The sequence below is a fragment of the Egretta garzetta genome, unplaced genomic scaffold (genome assembly GCF_000687185.1).
Source record: "Egretta garzetta isolate BGI_Z169 unplaced genomic scaffold, ASM68718v1 scaffold641, whole genome shotgun sequence".
In the NCBI taxonomy this organism is placed as follows: domain Eukaryota; kingdom Metazoa; phylum Chordata; class Aves; order Pelecaniformes; family Ardeidae; genus Egretta; species Egretta garzetta.
In genome coordinates this window covers 614,102-628,874 of record NW_009258758.1, presented here as the reverse complement: position 1 = coordinate 628,874, position 14,773 = coordinate 614,102, and the positions used below count along the sequence as shown (strand labels likewise).

Below are 14,773 nucleotides of genomic sequence, written 5' to 3'. Positions count from 1 at the left end.
AGAACTCACCACTATTCTTCTGGCATATATACCCTGTGGACATATAACACTGCTCATTGTTCCATTTTCCCGTGTCATCAGCATGACCTCTCTTCAGAGAAACACAGTCAAACTGTTGGAGTAAGGGAAAGAATATGAGTACAATGTTATATGAAGTTATAAAAGAAGTGATAAAACAAAGCACTATAACACTCTGGGTAGTTTCACTATATGTGTTAACTTCTAAAATTCTAATGTTGCATTTCCATTTTCTCCAAAATGAACAGCAGATTACTATGAAAAATAAAACTTTATTCGATCTATCCCATCTTTATTCAGTCAAAATTTGGCAAAATTGCAGCAATGCCATTTTGTGCTCTGACATAGCTAGAATACTCGACCATTGGAACTTTTTATCACTCATCCCAGTGTAAAGATAGATGAACAACTTGGGAAGAAGGCTGAGGCAATCTCTGTAGCAAAGTGAGCTCTTTACTTGAAGTGATATTGCTCCACAGATTTAGCTTGATGGTAAATGCTAAGCGGTATTTGCCTGTAGCAGGTTGTGGCCATCTTCTGGATGTAGACTGGCAAACAGAACAGGCTCTACAAGTTTTGGGGAATCTGGAGCCCAGTTTGTGTAGGAGACAGCGCTTCCATCAGTCCAGACAAAGTCAAGTTCATGGAGTATATCATTCAAGCCAATCCAGGGGTCATTTGAAACATCCTTCAAATGGTAAGTGAGAAAAGCTGGAAAAAAGCCAGTAGAAAGAAGGATGGACATGTCATGTCATCAGTCAAGACATCGGCTCATAAACAAATCCTTAAGCATTTTGTTTAGTTAAAGTCTTGTAAATACATTTTAATTAGCATTTGATGAGAAATTCACCCAAGTTTATTATTTCAAAGTTATATCAAGTATTTCCATGTGAAAAGTCTCAAAGGGTAAAAGTATTTGAAACTACGAAGCAAGATTGGAAAGAGGAAAAATACAAAAAACCCACCTGACCACCATGTTATGCCATGAGTTCAATTATTTCAACGCTCAGGATGAGCTGATTGACTGATGGAAATGTGTAACTGTATACAGCTGCAAATGGAAGCCCAGGAACATAGACAAGGTGAAAGCATGCCTTTCTCTGACATGCTACTGCTGAGTTAAGTTGCCAAATTTAGGCAGTCATTTCAGAGAGGTATACTGATATATCCCTTTCTATTTCTGGCATAAACAGACCATGGATTCCTTTTCTTTCTCTGTGTCTAAAACTACAAATGCCAGGCCTGGATTTGTTACTTTGTGCTAATTCATACCCTATAAATAATGTAAAGCAGTTTGCATGGAACAGAAGGAAGCAACCCTTAGTGTCACTAGCACACCCTAGACAGATGGTTCCAGTTCCTCCAAAAATGTTTCATGCCATCGCTGTGTAACCCATGTTGAGTATACACATCATAAAATGCATGCTTTTACATACAGGGTTTTTTTTTGTCAGGTTCTTCTTTGCAGGAAATGACCGTTATATGCAGAGTAAATGCTATCTATTACCTAAAGAGTTGTTGCACTATACCTTGTACTTGTTCATTATGTATGCTCGCCAGGTTTCCTCCAAGGCTCATACAAGCTCTCCTTGCAGTATGCCAGTATTCATAGGAAGAGCCAAAAAATTTGTAACACTAGGGAAAAATGAGTACAGACTGTTGGTGAGTGACAGCAGAAGGAATTTAGGTTTGAACTGAGCTAGTTTAAGTAAAAATTAGCCCAAAATAATTTTCCAAAGTTAGCGTTTGAAATTTACTCTTTCTGTGATAGAGCTGAGAAAATCAACATAAAACTCAAACAACCTTTTATGAACCGCAGTAGCAGTCTGATGAGAATCTAATGTGTAACCAACTCAGAGATTTTGAGAAGCCATACTCCATCATTAGTAAAAGTGCTGACTCTATAAGAAAGTCCCAGCCCAGGGTTTCATATGGGATCATCTGAACTTTCTGAAAAGCATTTTTGACATAGAGCCTATGATCAGTGTGCTCTCCTGTGTGTATTCAGCCTTTTTCATTTTATAGCTCTTTTATTAATGGAAGTATATGACTCATGATTTCTTAAAAAATGTGTAGTCATCACATTACCAATACACATTCACCCTGACATGGTTTTGGTAATTGTGAGTCTGCCTAGCATGCCCTCTCCACGTTTACAGCTCACCCTCTGCTCCGTGGCACACCAGTAGCACTGTCAGAGAACTATCTATCTTGCATAGTTTGTGGAAAATAACAACTCTGAAGACTGTAACAAAAATGCAAAAAAAAGTGTACTGGCATAAACTCCACTGGTGTGAGTATCCATGGGTGCTTTCATAACAATATTGTGTATATTACAGAATAGAACCCTTGCTTAATAAGCACATCATGTTTGTCCCTTTTGGGAAAAGGCAAGTGTTACATTGAAGCCTGTTTGGAAAAATCTGGCCTTATTTCTGCTTTGTTGCAGGTCAAATGACTGATTTTATGCTATAGTTGCTGCTTTCAGTTGAGTTCAGTTCAATTTTTTTGAAAGTATATGCAATGTGGCAGATTTTCCCCATACATTTTAGATGACCACTTCTCAGGAAAACAGTTAAAAACCTGTGAAACCCCCATTTTGCAAGAATTAGGCAACTGGTTCAATTCTTAATGCAGCTTTGGATAATCACTGTCAAAAGATATCTGAGAGGCAATAGGCCTCTTGTATATCTTTAAGTACCTTCCCAAGGACTAATATCACTGTGCTTGGATGGATATTATCATACCTGATTTTTAAATAAAAGCCAATCTTCAGGACATCCTCCAGGAGGTGAAGGTACTGCTGAAGGAAGTGTTGAGTTTATAAAACTTCTGTGCCTCTCACAGATATACCCATTTGAAAAACCACAGCTGACATCATTCCACAGGCCTGAAATAAATTTTAAATATATATAATATGACACTGAATAAGATTGAAATTTGTGGGAAGTGAACTGGCTTCCACGCTTGTAGGTTCAAAAGGAACCTGCCTGGGAAGGTGAGAGAACAGGCTTCAGCTCAACTCTACCTCCCGTCATCACTGCTTGCAGTAGGACCTCGGCCCTGCTGTGACTGTGGGAGGGGTGGCCATACAAGATGGCTGATATGGCAGCTCTGTGACTTCTGAGCAGAACCCACCTGAACTGCTTTGTGGCACTGAAACACGCAAGTGTAAAGTAACACTTTATCAGTGAAAACACGATAAATGTGAAACTCCATCTATGTTCTATTCCTTTGATAACTAGTCTCTAATTATTTTTCTGAAAGACCAATTTGCTGTTGATTTGAATAGAACACATTCTTTATGCAGCTGAAAAATCAGTGATCGAGTCATCCCTGCATTCCCCATTAAAATAAATTTCTTAGATTCCAATTTTATGGCTAATATTGTTCCTGAAGAAACCTCAGATATAATGACTATATTATGCATATTTTCCCAAATTGCTGGGAAAGAATGGATTAAAGTTGGCAAGGTATTTTTGACAAACAGGGGAAGAGCAGTACCAATAAAAATATTTTGTAAAAACAGTTGTGTAACTCACCATCCTTTTTATTTAAGACCACACAATTCTCTTGAGCATCTGCAAAGTTGGGCTCACCCTGTGCCCAAGCTACATAGTGCACTGGGCTTCCATCCATCCAACTGAAAAAAGACAACAAGAAAACAGTAGTGGTTGCTCAGACAATGTTCATGGAACAGTTCAGAAAAATCTACCTTAACATTCTAAAAATATAAAAAAACCCCAAAATACAGCTGAATCTGTCTGTAAATTGAGTTTCCATTAGGATTAGAAGACCTTAGAAAATGAAATCCCTGCATGTCAAGTCAAAGAGCAAAAATACCTTTATTTTTAACAGACATTATCTATGTATCCATAGCTCATATAGTGCCTATAAAAATGCCATTTAAAACACTGTTTTTACAATATAGTTAAACCAAGGGAGAGCACACATTTCAATATGCAGTATAAATCTCTGAATCTGTATTTAACTCCCTTGCAGTTGTCTCTCCAGAAGGGACTCTGGCAGTACAAAACTTCTACAACCGCTTTTCATGAATCTTGGTGTAGGTTGTTTACCTACCTAAACTGTCGATCAGCATTCTGAATTAATCCTATGAGATATGACTCCAATTTGCCAATTTTTAAGATCTAAACACAAAAATGTACTTTTAGTTAGTGCTTTCTGGTATTTAGTACTCATCTAATATGAAAAAGTGTAAATTTTATGCTATGGAAACAAATAGAAGAATGCATATTGTATAAATCATCATGTGTAGTCACCAGAAAGGACTCCTGTTGAAGTAAAACCCACATACTTTTGCTTTATTATCTTTATTGCTGCTTTCCCAGTTTTGGCTGCATTACTGGTATGATCAAAACTTTCAAAGCTGTGTTCTCAATTTGAAAACAAGGAAGATTTGAGAAAAAAATTAGTATAAAATTTTTTGGTACTTTCCCGTTCTTAAGCAGCCATGTGATTCCTGTGTCTCAAGCTGTCTGTCCTCTCCTCCTTTCATATCCTTTCCCACATAATAAAAGCAAGCATCTAATGGTGTGAGACAGAAAGGAGGTTGCATAGCTACTTTGGTATGAGTAAACCAAACAGGATTATGGCAGAGGTTTGAGGCAACATCCATGCAATGAAATTGTTAGCATGCCCCTGCCACAGCTTTGGCATGTGCCCATCAGAACCGTCTCAGGAAACGTGCAGGCAGTGCCCTTGAAATACATGAACAGTTTTGATACGTGTCGTAGGAAAACCAACTCATGAAGGTCCTAGTTCATCAGTCCGTGACCTGGACCAAGCTAAACCTTTCTTTGAAAAGTTGTTTTTATTCAGCAACATGATGTGGTATGTGACCATCAGAGCTGCACTGGCAGTAGCCTCACATCTACACACAACACTGTATTCTAGAATGTGATATTCAGATGAGAGGTAACCACCCTGGCAAAAGGACAGTTTTCTCAGTGTATACCTAATCTGCCTGTTCATTGCTCTTTATACATGCTTGGTCATGGGCAGGACTCTATTTAGATTAGAATATACAAGAATATACCCCCCCAGTAAATGGTAAATTCTTTTGTATTTATTTTCCTAAAGAGAAGCTCTATTCTGTAGAATAAAGAGTTTTTTCATTGAACATTTGAATCTAATGCTAATAAAATATAGTCATATTATGCAACAAGTGCATTCTCCTGTACTTCGCCAGCATATGCAGCAGGGCATATAGGCCATATGTGGTATAACACAGTCAAATTTCTTCTTACACATTTCCACAAAAATTTTCTTTTGCTATTATTTCCAACAGTAGCAAGATCTCCATGATTGCTTTTGCAGAATGTTCTGGCTTTTTCCATAGAGGTCTTTTCTGTGCTGAAAAAATATTGTTTGTCCCCTTGTAAAATCCAGCCGTCTTCTGTGACTTCATATGCTGCAACACAGAAAAGGAATCTCTGTATTCTTCGTGGTCCTTACACCAAGCTGGTATTGTTACATGACACCATCCTTTAGATAAGAGAAAAGAAACAAGCTTACCAGCAGAAGGGCCCAGAGGTTCTGGTTTCAAGGCTGTCCCTGTAATGAAATGGTAAAAAAAATGAAGATGTAAAATGTTTCCCAAATGTTGAGCCAGTATAAGTGTTCAACTAGTGGAAATGATTTTAATGTCTATCAATTTTCCATATTTTACATATTCGATGCAGAATATATTTTTATACTATCTTTGGTGCATAGCAGAAATGGATGTTCAGAGAATAACAGATGTATTACAGTCCTACATCTCTGTATTGGTACATTTTCGGTAAGTGCATCTTGTACATCCCAAATATTACCTAAATTAGGTACTGAAGTTAGTCTGAATGAGTACTTGTTTCTGAAAGAAAACTAAAGAGTGAAAATACTTTACTTCAATGTTGATATATTTTGCATAATAATAAGAGATTCTTTATGGATGTTGTCTTGTATCTGAATGAGAAATTCAAATACTAAGCAAATTTTTGCTTCAAAATATTTTAAACTTTATTAGTATTTGTTTGTAAAACTTTTTTTTTCTGTGAAACTAATTTGTTGTCACCAGTTTTGAAATAATTTAAATGAAAAATTTCCACATCACACAGAGTGGGATATTGGAGCAATGTATTTCTAAACATGCAAGGCCAAGAGGTATAAAAATGTAAAACAAATGTCACCTCTGTAATTTTTTCCACAGGAATCCATTGTGATGTTTGTGTTTCTGTAATGTAAATGCATTAAATGAAGTGTGTGACACACATGCTTGGGTAAAAAAAAGTCATGTCACCTTTTAAAAATAATCTCTTGTATGGTTCATTAACGGATTTAAAAGAACAAAATACATGTCTGTTCTGGAAGCACAAAGTATTAGGTCTATTTCAGCATCTTTCAGTATGACATTATGCACTGCTGACTAATGATGGTAATTTCTTCAGGCTATAATTTCTGCCATTCATAAACTAATAATAATTAACAATATCCAACTACTGTTGACAGTTTTGCTAATATAGTTGTGCTGATCATGCAGGTGAGGAATTACAAAGGAAGTTACCAGGAAAAGTATCTTCACAACATCTCTTTGAAATAGTTGCCTATGACTATTACTTTTTAAGCATGAGAAGCTGAGACAATGTGCCTTGGTTAGAATCAGATTATTTTGAATAATTCACCAGTGCAGAAATTATCGTAGTTAGAAAAGTATCACTTTAAACATTAATCCTTACTGCTTGTGTGAAGGAGCCTAAAGAGCCACCAAAGCAACGCTCCTGTTAGTCTTGGGAGCAAAATGTGCAACTCAGTACAAAGCTAAATTGATTCCTCTATTTCGCTGAATATCTTTCTCAACAGTAGTTACATTTGGAAAAAGAAAAAAAAAACACAGAAGGATAAACATGGAAGATTTTGCTGCTGGTATGAGAGGAAGATGTGAGTCTCCCTATTGTCTTAAAGTGTATAAATTTTGAAGCTTGGATTACCATCTTTTCATTACAGCAAGCCTGTTACCCCAGGAGTTTCTCTACATGTCATCTTATTTCTAGTACACTGGTAGTGCTGTTTAAATTAGAGGAGGTGACTAATGTGTCCTTGTGTAGCATTCAAGCTACACCTGAGCATAGGAGTGAAGTTTCACTTCGCAAAGGACACAGAGATTTGAAGTAATCTTTTTTTTTTGCAAATTGCAATCCTCTCTTTCTCCCTCCTTAACCCCCAACTTGGAAATTCCCTACAGGTAAATGTTCCAAGAAACATACAGTTTCATGTCAGTCTTTTTTTGACAGAAATCTGCTGGAGGTGGATTTTACCAGATAAGGCCTTGAGGTTGCTTTCACCTTATTTTTTACGATTCTATAATTACATAAACAAGTACATTTTCAGTAAAGCTTATCATATAACATGTTTTTTTTTAAATAAAACACAAAGTTTAACAGTTCAAACGCTGTATTCTGAAAGTATTTGTAAGTCTTGACCTATTTTGCATTTATACAAAATTCCTGTGAAATCAACCAAATTTTCTACAAGCATGTAACGTGCAGAACTTCCTGTTGTGACAGATTCAGCTTAAATTCTATCTAATGTGAGCTTAGAGTAAAAAATAACCTACCTTTCTTTATTTCACAAATCCAGCTGTGGCTGTATTCACAGTGCACCTTAGTCCATGACATGGAAGGCTCCTCACTGATTGCTCCACAATTTTCAGATGCAGTATTGTAGAAATAATGATTTTTCTTATAATTCACCTACAGAAGAAACACAACTTTGGGGTTTTTTTCTTATCATACAGGGAAAAAAGTTGTACTCTGCAAGGAAAGAGAAGTAGCATTGAAGTTTCAAACCACTCCTTACTTTCCTCCTGTGGCTGTGCATCCTATGTGCGCTATTAAAGCAATGGAGTCACTCCACAAGAAAAAAGAAAGACTCTGGGTTTATACAGCATTTAACAGACTCCAGCAGCTCCATGAAAACTTGAATCAAATTAGGTTATAAATCAATAGCAGGGGAAAGGAACGTGGCAATATATCACCAGAGACTAATAAAAATCAGGGGAGGCCTTTCTCATATATTTGCCACTTAGATAATTGTCTCTGTAGCTGCAACTATTACTCCATGTTACAAACGTTCTGATCGTCTGACTTCAGGGTTTATTGGCCTTTTTCTTTTCCAAACTCGTATGAAGAATAATGATTTAGAGTTACTCAGTAACAAGGTAGACATTTTGGGGAATTTTTATACAGCTTTCATGGACACCAGTCATGGAAACAGCTCCAACAGCAAAAAAGGTCAGAACAGAAAGTGGCAAGGTCAAACACTCACCGGGGATCCATCACTCCAGGAAAGCCCACCATCAGGATCCAAACACTGCAAACCTATCCAGAAAGGCTGAGATGATGGGGATTTTTTTCTATAGTGTGAAAAATGTGTCATAGAAGAAGAGGATATACGTGGTTAGCTCTGTTAAATTTTGAAAGTTACGTGGGACAATAACTCCTACACTTATTGAAGACTTTAAATAGAAACAAAATTTTAAAAAGAGCAAAATGCTGTTGGTCAGCGAACTCCCATTAGCACGTAAGTTAAGTTCATGCTTCAAAAGTTTGCAAATGTTTGTGTTGAAAACACAGCACCTTGTTTTTCATTGATATTGTGATTATTGTGTTTGAGAAATAAAATATTCAGGTTTACTTGAAGTCACAATTTAGTTTCAAAAAGTGAAAAAACTTAGAAATGAGTCTGAAAGAGAAGCATCCCAATGATTTGGTTGTTGGGTTGGGTTTTTTAAATTTAAAAGATTTGTGGATGAAGACAAATTTTAGGAGCTCAAAAAATGTCTTCGAAAATGGTACCCATATGAAATATTTTTTCAGCTCTTTTTCATATGACTATGACACTAAACAGATAGATTTTCAACTAATTGTCTCAGGAGCAACTCAAGAATATTTGTATTTATTCCTATGTAAAGTTTTGTAACACCAAAATATCAATTATTAGATGTTTTGTTTACTTACATTATTAAGTTTTCTATCACTGTTTGCTCTTCTTCACTTCTAATAGCAGCCAGGTCTCCTCCTATTTCTCTGCAGAAATCTCGGGCTTCAAACCATGTTTTCTTTTGGTTTTCTTCTCTCACAAAAACCTGTGTTTACATCATGATAAAAATAAATCTACTGACTGCCTTGTGTAAACAAAATAGGAAAATATTCCATTGCAATTATAATATATAATAGGGATTAAAGGGTATGCTACTTGGGTAGCCTTACGTATCACTGATTGATAGAGCGATGACTGCAGTGATTTCTGTGAGTAGTTGTGTAAAAGCTTATTACATCCATGCAATAACGTGCCACTCCCTGAAGTTTAGGTGCACCTATTTGGTGCTCTTCTGTCTTAATGAGTTGGATTATTGGCAAAATTAGTACTTACTCTGAAGCATGAATTGGTGCTATTGCTTGTATCCCAACCCAAGGGACATTTGGAATCAGAAACGGTTTCAGGAGCAAGAGGAAGAGTAATTTTTTCAGCTAGTTTTTTGCAGAGAAATTTTGCCTTTGCTTCACAGTTCTGAACATCCCATAATCCAGCTGCATTTCCAGTCCTTAGGGCAACACAACCAGCTTCATTCCCTTCGTGAGATATAAAAGAAAATTGAAATGTGTTTTAAAGTTGTTCCCCTGACATTTTCACAGCTCATGTGATTCATTGACAAAAGACTTTGAAATACTAAGTGTAGTGTCTGCTCAAAGGAGGAGCTGTGTAAAAAGAGGAAACCAGCCAGTGGAGTCCTTCATCATCTTCCGTCCTTTTTGAAAAGCTTTACAAGTGCATGAACACCCCATTGCCTGCCACTTTCTTATGCCATTCACTGCAAGGATTTGGCAGCCTGTCACCCAGGCTGGAAAGGATTTCACCCTTTCTGCTCAGTTTGATTTTGCTCTTGTAAGCAATGAGGAGCCAGAAAAGAAATATTTTCATGGCAGTTTATATCAAAGGCACTCCTATTTCAAAGGCAGAATGTTCGTATGTGTCATCATGGATGTGTTTTAGCAAAGTTGGGAAACACTTTAGGATTACAACACAGTTCCTTAGTAGCATAAATTTACTCCAGTGGCAGAGTACCAGGCATTGCCGCATTCCAGTTTGTGTACAGAACACCTTCACCAGTCACCCACTTGAACATCCCTTGCTCTTCTGTGTCTGAGAGACCGATCCAAAAATACTTCTCAGACCTCAGACCAATGAGGCTGGTCAGGTAGGCTTGCTCATACCTGAAATGACAGGAGTCAGATAGGGATTAAGCCTAGCTTTCCCTTAGTCTACCATTTCTCAGCTTCCTAAACTACACAAGACTAGAGTGAATGGAGTCTCCATTAGGTTTACATTTAAGTGGAAATTTTGCTTAACTGGATAGCAGAGGGACTAGCTTCAATAACAGGTGAAGCCGTGCTGTAATGAAAAACTGCTCCTTACAGAATAGAAGCAGCTGTGCTTTTTTTTTTCGAGTAAAGTACTAGAAAACATGAATGTGTAAAATATATTTAGTTAGAAAAGACCTACTGTATTTACTGCTTTTTTTTTTTTTTTTCCTCCAGAAAAAAAGGATATTCTGGTTTTTTGGTTTCACACTTTTTTCCAAAAAGTTCTCTACTATGTTATAAAACCCAAGATTATTCCCTCAGATGTAGTTTTTAAACTCTTTTCATACCTGTCTCCTACACTTGTTAAATAACCACTGCTCCTTTCACAGGCTTTCTTTGCTTCTGAAAACATTACAGATGTATGTCCAACCAGGTAACAGTAAAAACCGTGTCTTTCCCAGCCCTGTCAAGAAGATGTGGAATATATTGGCAGTAAAAAGAATGTATGTTATACTGCTTGAATTTCAGTGTCTGCTCTTAAATCAACATATTTTTTAAAAAAATGTAATGCGGTAATATATATTAATTTGAATTCCAGGGGACTAATGGAAATTAAGTTTAGTAGACATCCAGAAAGAAGAGATTTAATGCATGAGTCCCCCTTTTTTGACAATTACTAACTGATAAATTTTAACCGATAAAAATGTCAGAGGCACACAGAATGGAGAGTGTATTCAGAACCAGGTGAGTAAAATACTTCCTTGCTCAGAACTGAAGAGAGTAGTCTGTGTTATAGCGAGATGCTGACTCATTTCCTGGCATTTCTAGGCTAAAAGAACAGTAACTAGACTAATTAATTGATTTAACTCATCAGCTCACCTAAAAAGTCTGACTGAAGAGGTAGCAGAAAAACTGGAAAAGCAAAATCCTCATAATTACAGCTGAATTCCCAGTCACTTTTCCCTTCCTATACTAGCTCAAGATTTGCTTGCTATATCCAAGAAAGGTAAAAATCTGTGTTCAGTATTTGGCTGCCTCCTAGTTCCATCTAGCGCAATAAGTCTCAGCTCTGTTCCCCATATGGGGCTGTGGGAAATGTTACTAAATACAGAACAGTAGTAAACAGGAAAGCAAAAAGAGGGGGAAAGAGAAGGAAAAAAAGCAGGATACAATAACTTGTTCAAAACAAATTCACTCACAAAAGCAAAATAATTGTTTTGATTTGGCTTCAGTAATGAGATTTGTCATCAACTTGCATCATGCCACATAGTCTAGAAATGGTTCCCAGTCCCTGCTATGTCTTAGATAACCACAGATGGTTGTAGAACAATATAACAAATATTCAGAAAACCACATTAATGGCTTTAGCCTCTTTCACAGACCGTTCTGAGAGATAATGGGCCTGACTCATATTGACAAAAAAAATTCAAAATAACTTTATTTTAAATAAGGGAAAGTAGTGAAAATTATCACCCTGAATTTGATGTGCAATCACACTTGTTATGGGGAAAAAAAAAAGATAGGTTCAATGCCAAGAGAAGCTTGTGAAAACAATAGATTTTTGCTAACCAGATCCTTGATTACACTTTCTTCTTACCTTCAAGCAAGCAGGATCAGTCTTTACTGTCCCAGAAACTCCTTGTAGTGGGTCTCTTCTGCAGATGTAACCTAACTTTCTATCACAGGCACTGTCTGCCCAGTATCCATCCTAGAAGCAGTTTGGGAAGAGGTGAAAAATATGGAGGCAGAACCTGTTTCCTTTAGAAATGTTATTGATTTTTTTTTAAAAAATACTGATTCAAAGGGAAAATAAAGATCTTTACTTTTTAATGAGTTCCAGGTATTTGTGCTTAATTGTGAGGTTATGTTAAGCTAACTGTCACAGGCAGACTGTTAAGGGTTGTTTGGCATATAATGTACACTCACAATCCGATGTGAACATTCATCTAGTTATCTTTAATTTAATTTTAAATTTAATTTAGAACAACCCTCTTTCTGTGTGAATAAAGATACCATTCCCAGATTTATTTTGTTACATTCATAAAAAAACCCTAGACATAGAAACAAAAGTCAAATAGTATAGTGCTATAGAAATATGGCATGATTCTACCTCTCCTGCCATAATGACACAATCTTCTTGCCCGCTGACTGCATGGCTTGGCTCTCCAGGCAACCATTTGGTATATGTCACAGGAGTCCCATCACTCCACTCAAAGTACATTTGAGTGTTGAGGTCATTCAGACCAATCCACAGCTCATCCGCAGCTTCTAAGAACAGAAATTCACCTGTGTTGGTACCCGAGTTGAAACAGTCCATAGGAGCAAGATTTTATGGAGGTGAGCTGAAATTGCCACGTTACAGTACAAATTCATCTAGATTAAATGATAGTGGTGTTTATTTTAAGATCTAATTCACATTCTTCTTTCAAGAAGTTAAAAAATGAGATACCGGCAGGAAATGAGATTCCTCAGCTTTATCAGTAAGAGTCCATTACTGTATCTACAGCTACAAGGTGTCTGAGGGAGATACTGCAGTAATTTCCTTCAAGCTGTTATTTCCTTTAAGTGATTTCATGCAGTGAAAAACAAATGAAAATCAAAAGGAAAAGAATGAAAAAGAAAGTGAAGAGAGCACTAATGATTTCTCTTCTGGTTCTTTGGTGTTTGGGTTTTTTTAACCTATGCATCTGTGGGCTTCCCTATAAATATTCATATCAAACAAATAAGGATTTCCTTTTACAGTTCTGTAAGATTTATAATAATATAGTTCTCCATTTGTACCAAACAATGCTCTGTAGAAATACTCACTGTAGCCAAGCTGAGAGAGTATGAAGCCATGCTCCTCAGGGTTGTGGATGCTGGCCAGATTGCCATTGCTCTCATTACAGGAACGTAGGGCTTCTCTCCATTCTCTGGGGTCTCTATGAACCATGAAACAGTGACCTCCATAGGGCTGCCACCCTTCTGGGCATTTAACGGGCTCTGCATCCCCTCAAAGTCAATAGATATTTCAAGTTTTTAAACAGTACACACTGAAGTCTGGAATAACTGCAATTACATTTGAAATCAGTTAATTAACTAATTAGAATAAAAAATGAGTGATTGCAAGTAAGCACTACTTCTATGCGTTCCTCATACACATAAAACGTGTTTGCTGTTGCACACTGTACTTTCACAGAAAAGATACTGCATTTAAACAAAAGAGGAAAATAATGGAGCCAGTGGTAACTGGACTTCACTAGTGTGAAATATTCCCGTTTGGACAGAGGAATATTTTTGGAATTCCATGTATAGTATTTTGACACAATATACCCCATCCAGTTATGTTTTGCATGTTTCATAAAGGCATTATTACTGCAGCACAAGTAATTCTCTGCACACGTGGCTTTCCACACTAAGTCTCATTAAATGAATCAGAGCAAAACGTAGTAGGAAAGTGATCTGAAGGAACTTGCTCTTTTTTGCCATGATTCTAGGTTACAAGCAATCCCCCTGAGGGGATGGTTTGAGCCTATTGGTGCCATCTACCCAAGACTTCAGGGATAAGCCTCAGTGTTTTCATCAGAATGCACTGGAGGAAGGATGAGGCATATCTAACTTTATTTTCACATCCATGCAGTCCATGATACCTTTCTGATAGTGTATGGCTTAGACCAGTGCCTTTGGAATCGTGAATAGTATCATGAAATAAAAATTGCTTGTGTGGTTACTGGGTTCCAGGAACATTTCCAGTATTTTAATATATTTGGTTAAAGAATAACAGTATGCTTTGTTCTGTGCCATTCATCAAAGCAGAAGTGACAATGCTTTTTTTTAAATTTTAAATAGCTGTGAAATTTCATTTTAGTAACACAAATTCTGTCTTTATCAATTTTTTTTTTTTTTATTTGCTTGACATACCTGATGGAAGAATGAAAAGATCCATTGTGGAGTTTTCCTTTTTACAGATATAGCCAAGTTTCAGGTCACATGGATGGTTTTCCCATTTAGCATCTCTTCTGGGATTTAGTACTGCACAGAGTTTCTCAAGATCAGGATCAGGGCTTCCTTCATAGAATAAAAAACAAACTATTTTTATGTAGCCACAGGTTTTATGTCAGTGGCTGAAAGAACACTTTGCTTCCAGCCTTCTCATGTGTCATTGCGGAATCATGACTTCATTGCTACAGTTATTTTTCTATCGGAGATAAGGAAAAGTAATTTAAAACTACCCATCAAAACATTTCCTTACATGCTTGTTGTGTAATTCACACTTTCTGCTATACTTGATTGCAGAACAGTGGTCTCAAAAATAAGACATTTCTAGACATTTTGTGAAAATTCTTGGCTTGCACAGAAGAGAGACAAAACTTTGAGCCCACACTGATGGAAAGGCTGCAGCAAGTCCTTTC

The 14,773-nt window shown here is 36.8% G+C and overlaps 1 protein-coding gene across 1 annotated transcript in view; it reads right to left on the bottom strand.

Annotated features, from left to right (window-relative positions):
* The window catches only part of LOC104135610 (macrophage mannose receptor 1), a 32,976-nt gene that overhangs the window by 8,208 nt on the left and 9,995 nt on the right, over positions 1-14,773 (bottom strand). The window contains exons 6-23 of the mRNA XM_009649279.2: positions 14,283-14,429; positions 13,191-13,373; positions 12,493-12,650; positions 11,980-12,090; positions 10,730-10,845; positions 10,144-10,292; positions 9,451-9,650; positions 9,036-9,163; positions 8,344-8,431; positions 7,634-7,769; positions 5,557-5,595; positions 5,289-5,452; positions 4,102-4,169; positions 3,561-3,661; positions 2,766-2,908; positions 1,548-1,653; positions 533-729; positions 10-112 (exon numbers count right to left, since the gene is read on the bottom strand). Coding sequence (XP_009647574.1) covers positions 10-112; positions 533-729; positions 1,548-1,653; positions 2,766-2,908; positions 3,561-3,661; positions 4,102-4,169; positions 5,289-5,452; positions 5,557-5,595; positions 7,634-7,769; positions 8,344-8,431; positions 9,036-9,163; positions 9,451-9,650; positions 10,144-10,292; positions 10,730-10,845; positions 11,980-12,090; positions 12,493-12,650; positions 13,191-13,373; positions 14,283-14,429 — 2,337 coding nt within the window. The remainder of the gene's footprint in view (positions 1-9; positions 113-532; positions 730-1,547; positions 1,654-2,765; positions 2,909-3,560; positions 3,662-4,101; positions 4,170-5,288; positions 5,453-5,556; positions 5,596-7,633; positions 7,770-8,343; positions 8,432-9,035; positions 9,164-9,450; positions 9,651-10,143; positions 10,293-10,729; positions 10,846-11,979; positions 12,091-12,492; positions 12,651-13,190; positions 13,374-14,282; positions 14,430-14,773) is intronic.